This window comes from Macrobrachium nipponense, chromosome 12 (genome assembly GCF_015104395.2).
Source record: "Macrobrachium nipponense isolate FS-2020 chromosome 12, ASM1510439v2, whole genome shotgun sequence".
Lineage (NCBI taxonomy): Eukaryota > Metazoa > Arthropoda > Malacostraca > Decapoda > Palaemonidae > Macrobrachium > Macrobrachium nipponense.
Genome location: NC_087205.1, coordinates 3801391 through 3810523, shown reverse-complemented (window position 1 = coordinate 3810523; position 9133 = coordinate 3801391). Strand labels below are relative to the sequence as shown.

General features: G+C 36.3%; 1 protein-coding gene across 1 annotated transcript in view; it reads left to right on the top strand.

Annotated features, from left to right (window-relative positions):
* Positions 1 to 6936, top strand: part of LOC135224303 (uncharacterized) — a 235468-nt gene extending 228532 nt beyond the window's left edge. Inside the window, exons 3-4 of the mRNA XM_064263166.1 lie at positions 1 to 27; positions 6335 to 6936. The exon at positions 1 to 27 is cut by the window's left edge and continues 67 nt beyond it. Coding sequence (XP_064119236.1) covers positions 1 to 27; positions 6335 to 6509 — 202 coding nt within the window. The 3' untranslated portion in view covers positions 6510 to 6936. The remainder of the gene's footprint in view (positions 28 to 6334) is intronic.
* The last annotated feature ends 2197 nt before the right edge of the window (positions 6937 to 9133 follow it).

Genomic DNA, 9133 nt, shown 5'->3' with positions numbered 1-9133 from the left:
ACATCAAACAAGAAAGAGACACTACGGGTAGGTTGGCTTCCTTGTCGCTTAGGTTGGTAAGACTGATTAACAGTTGACTTAGTTCGTTAATCAGTATCACACTGGCAAATACGTACTTCTGTGTACTGATCACTTATTATCTCTACGTTATGTATGTGCATATGTAAGACAACAGATGTGCATGAATAAATAAACTACGTGTAATATGTGGATTGGTATGCAAACGGTCATTCTTTTTCAGGAGTCCATCTTAGAGAGAGAGAGAGAGAGAGAGAGAGAGAGATCTGAAAACAATTTCTTATTCTATATCACTTTCATTTGCAGACAAAAGCTGTGAATAATGAACATGTTGGTTAATAGACTGCTGTAGGCCTAAACAAGCTATGGACTGGATGAGAGGGACCGCTTTGTGTTTCTACTACCCCTGACAGAGAGAGAGAGAGAGAGAGAGAGAGAGAGAGAGAGAGAGAGAGAGAGAGAGAGAAAATACACGGAAATTACATTCTGAGATGAAGAAATAAAAGAAAAGGATATCGAGTCAGGTATGAATGGGGGGGTGGACAAAAAAAAAAACTGCTGAGGAAATATAAATAAAAAGAGAGGATATTGGAGTAAAAGACACATCTGGGAGAAATACAAAGGAAATCCTGCAATGATTATTTTCTTCGTTATGTTGCAACAGGACGCGGCACACAGAAAGAGAAACATTTTTTTTTTTTTTTTTTTTTGTGCATTCATTACACTAAAAGGGAGCTGGCGTCTTTGCCTCGCGCATGGCGACACGCGCACATGCCTACATAATAATAATAATAATAATAATAATAATAATAATAATAATAATAATAATAATAATAATAATAATAATATTATTATTACTAAAAGGGAGCTGACGTCTTTGACCCGCACATGACGATGCATCCACATGCCGACGTTATTATTATTATTAGTATTAATATTATCATTATTATTATTATTATTATTTTATTATTATTATTATTATTATTATTATTAGTATTATTCATTGCAACCCTAGTTGACGAACAAAACGATATGAGACGAAGGGCCCCTATAAGGAAAGCAGCCCAACACGGAAAATTAACAATTAAAAAAAATATTAATAAAACGGGCTGAAAGAAATTAACATAAATTATGTAGTAAAAAAAACATGCCTCCCTTTTCAATGAGAAAAAGAAATCATTTGCTGTAAGTCTGGACTTCCGCGATCCCAGCGATTCATCTACATTTTGATCAAGGCAGGAATAAAACTTCTATCAAACTTTGTGTTATAGAACCTCATGTAAGAAAAACCCAGACTATTCATATCCTGGCATAGTCTGGGAAGATCTCAGTGCAAAGGGTGATCAGAATTATGAAAGAGTTTATGAAACATGCACAGCGAGTTCATTGAATGACGTTGCCACAAATTAATACTCAGATATGGGATAAATAAGTATTAGATATCTAGGTTTTGTATATATATATATATATATATATATATATATATATATATACAGAAAGAGAGAGAGAGAGAGAGAGAGAGAGAGAGAGAGAGAGAGAGAGACTACTTCTGAAGGTGTTACCCTTTGATTTTAGTTATGATTTGGAAGTGAATTGCTAGCCTCACGTTCCTGCCTAACAGAAAGTCATGGCACGTATCGCTCACACACTGTTTTTTGTCTTGTCAGTTGGTCATGCGAGTTCTGACCAAACTTGAAGCTGCAGAACATAGATGGTGCGAAGAACTGTAAAGGCATACACACAAGTACGTATGGTATGCGCGATTCTAAGTCTACTACGACGGCATCGTAAATTTAGTGTCAAATTTTTATAAACGTTCCAGCGGTTTTCTTCCCCAACTAGAGCAGTTACAGGGAAGTGTATTATAAACATTTCAATAAACCTTTGAAATTTCAGGCAGGAATGAATATGACCTGTTACAGAGGTATAACGATCCTAAAAGGGAATAAAAATTGAACGAAAGGAATCAATCATATTTTTTCATCTTCGCACTTGAAATACAATGATTGACATTCGACAACGTATGAAGAGAAGCGTGAAAATGAATAAGTTCGTCCAAAATTTACAGTACTTGTCAAACAAATAAAGAAAACGGGAATTCATAAAAAAAGAGTTACATTTACACTTGCTGAAGAGAGATGTCAAAACGAAAAAAAGAAACCTCAGAGAGTTTCAAACAACTCTCGTATTCGTGTTTGAAGGAGGATTTCGTACTTTCAACTTTGCTTGTTCTTTTTCTTGTTCACTTAGTGCGAGGCGTCTCATTCCAGCAGTCGACGTCAGCCTCGTCACTATAATGGCTCAAGAGGGTGATGAACATGGGGGAGTCAGCGACCATGTCACGAACCTTCAAGAGCAAAGGACACGGAATGGGCGGGGGACAACCAATGACTCTCTCTCTCTCTCTCTCTCTCTCTCTCTCTCTCTTTTGGAGGATTCTCGTTCCACATCCATAATAAATAGGCAGACACAAGAAGTGAAAGCCCTGTGCGTACCCTGCTGCCATTTTCGTCAACAGACGTCGTGAACGTTGGTCTGCCACATTTGCTGTCCTGCAAATGTGTCTATGCGATGGGTGCCGTATTTATTGCGTTCTGCAAGCAGTACTGCAAGAGTTTAAATGCGAGGCTGTCACGCCCACTGCTTCTGTGTTGTTGCATATATTCACAGTAATGTTGCCACATCCACTACCAGAATTCCGTAGTCTTGCAAGGGCTCAAACACGATTTGCCATATCCGCCTTCTGTATGGTCTTGCAGATGGTAAATCTTCAGTTCTGTGCATGGTCTTCCAGATGCATACACACATCTCCTCTGCCACGCAGGGCAAGTTCTTGCAAATGATATGCCGCATCTAAATGCGTAAATGCGACGATGCCACATCGACTGCGTTCCTTATGCTGTCTCATATAAATACGAAAGTGCTGCTATTCTGTTCCCTTTACGGCGTTTTCCGTGCTCTTTACAAATGGAGTAAAGACGTGAATTCTCAGTGCATTACAACCCTTTTTTGAAAATAATCGAGCAGAAAGTTTACATGCACAAGTTACTGAAAATCCAGCTGGCTGCAATGAAATATAACAAGATGAAGCGACGCGATGTCTGGTAAGGGTGGCGATAGTTTTACGCAAGATCCACATACTCTCTTTAGACTTTGGGTTTACGTTGTCTACGAAAGACAACGGACCGAGTTGGGGAACTTGTGACAATACTTCAGTACAGTAGCTGGGGATGTAGTTTTTGGAGCAACAAAAACCTTGTAAAAAAAAAAAAAAACAGAATACTGATTTTCCATTAGTCTCGCCTCTAAAGAAATGAAGAAATCCACAACCTTCCTTAAAATGACAAAACGGAAAAGGATATTTGTAAAATGTATTCGTAAAAAAGACCCCTGAAGAAAAGACCCCCGACCATTGTTTACTCTCTCTCTCTCTCTCTCTCTCTCTCTCTCTCTCTCTCTCTCTCTCTCTCTCCACCAGGAATTTTTTGGCTTCTTTCGGGACCCATGTAATTAAGGTTGTGTTTTGTGTGCCTATTCTTTTTTTTTTTTTTTTGCCTGGTAGGATATCGACTACAAGGCGAGAAAAGCAAACTAGAAAAACAAATAAAAAGCGAGCGAAATATGCTGCAGTGTGGAGGAGTGTGCTTTGTCAACAACAAGAAGAAATGGAAGAAAGGAACCCGTCTTAAGCGGTTTGCCTGAGAGAGAGAGAGAGAGAGAGAGAGAGAGAGAGAGAGAGAGGGAATGCAAAAGTGACATGAAAAGGAGGCAGAATGGGTGAACAAGAAGGAGCAGAGTACGTCTTAAGCAGTTAACACAAGAGAGAGAGAGAGAGAGAGAGAGAGAGAGAGAGAGAGAGAGAGAGAGAGAGTCCAAATGAAAGTAATGCAAAACTTACATAAGGGAGAGAGAGTGAAATAGACATAAAATGGAGAGGTTACAATGAAGAAGAAAAGAGTACGTACGTCTTTAGCAGTTGAACAGAGAGAGAGAGAGAGAGAGAGAGAGAGAGAGAGAGAGAGAGAGAAGGCGTCTCAAAACAATTTCCATTTGAGAACCGGCTATTTTTTCTTCGTTTTCACAGCAGCGATTCCTATATCCATTCGTCCAGCGTTCTGTTCTGTTCTGTTCTCTTCCCCCAAAGTTTCCCCTTCCCTTTCTTCTCAATTTGTATATCTTGAAGTGTGTTAGGTAATCCTGCAGACGCTTCTACAACAAAGGAAATTAATTAACGAGTGAAACATGAGGTTCGAGGAGGGAGAGACGAAGGAGGGGGAGGTTGGGGCGGGTGCCACTGAAGTGGGAGTTGGACGAGGTGGAGGAGGAGGAGGAGGAGGAGGAGGAGGAAGAGATGAGGAAACAATGCTTATCGAGACCTGAAGAACGTTTCGTCGTGTAAACAAAGCGGTTAACGTTTGCTTTGGGGAAATTAACGAGAGGAGCACTTGTCGATGGTTTACAACAGCTAATCCCGGTTATCAATACCTGCCGAAGCACAAGTTGCACAGCATCCTTAGCCAAGATGTTTGGGGGTGGGGGTGGTTGGGGGGGCGAGGTTACGCAAGGTTCCTGGAGGACAGCCTGAGAGCTATAAAACACGTTAAGGTTGAAGTTGGGTTTTATAAATTCGGAGGAATCGATAATGAAAAAAATTATATCACGTAATCTCGCGAGACTATTGTTTAATATGAATACAGATGGCTAAGTTTGCGTATATTTTTTTACAGCTGAATTTTCATTATAATACACGAAAGTTTGTTTAAAACTATATTCCACCACGTCATCTTTTTTACAGCACCATCTATATAGACAGAGATATTGTAGTTGGACGGATTTTACCTGACAACAAAGATGGATATCTTTGGTTAGTTCGTTTCATACAGCGGAACTAATTTACATACATATATGAGTGCTGACCTAGTTTCATGTGCACGAGATGTTATAAATATATTACAGTGAAACAAAACATACAACACACACACACATATATATCTATCTATATATATATATATATATATATAATATATATAGATATATAATGTGTGTGTGTTGTATGTTTTGTTTCACTGTAATATATAATAACACACACACATATATATCTATATCTATATAGTATATATATATATATATCTATATATATATAAATATATATAAAATAAAAAACTATATATATGATATAGATATATAGTGTGTGTGTGTGTGTGTTGTGTTGTGTGTGTTTTGTTATATTCTGTTTCACTGTAATATATTTATAACATCTCGTGCACATGAAACTAGGTCAGCACTCATATATGTATGTAAATTAGTTCCGCTGTATGAAACGAACTATCCACAGATATCCATCTTTGTTGTCAGGTAAAATATATATATATATATTATATATATATATATATATATATATGTGTGTGTGTGTGTGTGTGTGTGTGTGTGTGTGTGTGTGTGTGTGTGTGTGTAAATAAATAGGATTGGAAGATATCTTTTGTATGGCTAAATGCATAAGTAACGTATACCGATACCCTTGAGATTTGTCTGCTCTATTTTGGATATGATTTAAACCTCTCTCTCTCTCTCTCCATGTAAATTTCACGCTATCTCTGTTCCGTCTTCTGTATTCACAAGATGACTGTCTCCTTTGTCCGCAGCTCTATCTATCCTTTTCATTTTTCATTTATTTAACCCTGTATATGTTACGTATTCAAAAATCCATATCTCACAAGATCCCTTTTCATTTTTGTCTAAGGGTCCATCTATGCTCCCACTTCATTTATATATACATAATATCCTGTAATCAAAAATCCATTATTCACAAGATCACTTTCATCTTTGTCTAAGGCTCACGTTGATCTTTCTATCTTCCCATTTCATTTATTTATCCCTACAAAATATCCTTTTTTTTCAAAAACTTTTTTTTTTTTTTTTTGTTTGGGGGGGCATCAAAAACAACAAAAGTGTCTTTTGTCCCTCATCAGGTCACTCGTATTTATTTAAACTCTATCTATTAACCTATCTATCAAGTCTTCCCGTTATCATGTATTTATCCCTACATACTATCCTGTCTTCAAAAATCCTTTTTTTATCTATTAATTATTATTTTTTTGCATCTACCAAATGAGCACTTCAAAAACAAGAAGTGTGTCTTTTGTCCCTCACAAGATCACTTTCGTCTTTATTTAAATTCTATCTTATTAACCTATCTATCAAGTCTTCACGTTATCATGTATTTATCCCTTCATAATATCCCGTCTTCAAAAAAAAAAAAAAATTTTTTTCGCATCTAAAAAAAAAAAACAATATAAAAACTTCTTTTTTTTTCCAGATGCTCGATCTGCGAGAACGTCTTCCCGACTCTGATGTCGCTAGAGGCCCACAAGGAGGAATCGAATCACTGGTCCGACGACGACTTGTTTCTAGACGACGACGACGACGACGACCTCGAGGACTACTATTACGACGACGAGGAGAACGAAGAAGAGAGAGAACAGCTGTTGTAGTCGTTCGTCGATAGAGTGACTCAAAAAAAAATAAATAATAAATAAAAAGAGAAACCGTCGTAGAGAATAGAGTTCACTGATTTTAAAGGAGAGAGAGAGACATTTCTTTCGAGTATTTTGTTATACTGTGTGTTGATTTCGAAGAATTATTTATAATAGAGTAAATGCTTAGAGAAAAGTATATATAAATAAATAAACATATAAATATATATATATATATATTATCATCAAGACATTTCTGCATCACATCTCTTATTCCTCACAGACTCTGACTACAACACATAATGGCAGGACAAATATGGAACACAGACATTTCGTAACTGTATTATATAACTTCGAAGAGTCTTTTTTTTTCCAGACCTTTCATACCTTATACTGTTCATTAGACTTTATGGATAGACAAGAATAATAAATATTTCCTATGGAATTTAGGCTGGTTTCCTTCAGCTCCACAGATTAAAGTTTGGTTCTTCCTGAGCATAATATCTGTTTTATCGAAAATATTTGTCAATTTAATCGTTTGTCTAAAAGCTGTTTCCTGAAAATTTTAGAGGAATTCGAACCTTTCTTATGACTGTTCTATTTGCGAGGGACAATGCAAGAGAGTAATGCCAATGGGGTGCCATCATACTCAAGAATTCAGAGACCAGAACGAAGAAAGAATTATTCCAATAAATGTCTAAATAATACCACCAACACAGCCTGAAGCATATATGATAAGGGAGTGCAAACCTCCAATAAACCCTTCATGAAGTATAACGATCTATAACGAGATTTTCACGGACCAAAATAAAAATGATGAGAGGATCTGGCCTAAATCACAATTTACTAGAAATTAAGAGAAAAGCCATGGATCCACATTCTGAAACAAATTCATCTCAATTTCCAACGAGCTTTTCAAAACCTAAATGAAATTTTTCTACAATTTCTTTAGATATCCTGTGGAATCAGAGACAAACAAACATTCGTGAGTACCAATAGTCAACGCCCAATTACGCTGGTAGAGGGAGACACTATGGTTTGAAATAAATATATGCTATCGTCAGAAATATTTAGTGACTAACTACTGATGTGCATAATTTCTCATGATCCCATTCGGACAAACCATCGCAACATTTTTAACTAATCATAAACTGATCATGACTAATAACACCTAATACACTAAATACCTTACAGAATAATTAAAAAATAACATGTTTTCCTCACTTCCGTCCTTTGGAGATTCCAGGTTAACAATCATAACTTGAGAATGAAAAGGTTTCACACAAAAGCCTTTTTTCTTCTTCTTTTTGTCGCGCTGCGTTTTACAGGGGGGATTTTAAGGCTTTCAATTTATAAAATATTTTTCGGGGAGAATTCATGTTCCTGAATTATTCAACACTTTATCAGGGAAAAATATGCTCCACAGTTTTCAACTAATATAAAGCCATTGTGAATTATATCGGATATTTAGATTACCAACGCACACACACGCACACACACACACAGAGAGAGAGAGAGAGAGAGAGCGCGCAAGCGAGTCAAAACTAAAATAATGACATCGAATCAGACTACTATTTTGCTTTAATACAGTGGCCAATGGAACTGTCATTCTAGTGCTGTTATCTAGCCCAGCCCCCCCCCCCCCCCCCCCCACAAAAAAAAAAAAAAAAAAAAAAACAAGCAGGAGAAAGTAGACAATAAGAGTGACGCTTAACCGCGTAAAAAACTAAACATGATGGTAAGTTATAAATCAAAGGAAAGTTATTATTAATAGCATTAAAACCGAATTATTTCTCTTGATATATACCCAAAAACATGTATGTAAGTATATATGTGTGTAATTAGAAGAAACGTGGCCATATATTTGTGCATATATGAAAAAGACAGATTAAAAGAACTATCTTCTGCTATCATGACAATTCAGAAGGAAGCCACATTCCATTCCCTTGTGGCTTACGGAAAAAAATATGTACTTAGGCAGCTAGATAACAAACGAAGAAGGAAAATAATCATAACGAAACTATATTTCCTTGTCTAAACAAATGCGTAAATGGGCAGTAAAAACAACAGACGAGGAATAGAAAACGAAACAGTCTTAAAACTTTTAACGCTGAACCCACATAATCAAATTTCAGTCCATTTTTCATTTCTGTACCCAAATAAAACCTATTAATCTGCTGCGAAAGCTAAATAAATTCATTATTCAACCCCTCACCTTTACACTATAGGGCAAAAGTTAAAATGTCTGACTTTTCAATGTGTGTAACGCTTTTTTTTTTTCTTTGTACCTAACAATATCTACGCACGAGCTAGAATTTTATGACATCGGAAAATAACTGTTTTCTTTTAGAAAACATAAATATATTTGTTTTTTTTTTTTACCCGGTAGGTAACAAAAACCATTTTCTCCCACAGTAAACAAATATGAAACAGCTCTCATAAGTGATTAAAGGTCATGGAATAACTAAAAATAAGTGTAATGTAATACTAAGTTATAACTGAATGTTTCTATATCATTCTCTTCTGGTCAGGTTTTCAGCCTTCCATAAAACCTTCTCATGATCAAGAGGTGACGATGACAGGTTGAATTCAACGGTATTTTTCGAAAATTCCATCAAGACTGTTCCATCTTTTTCAAACAT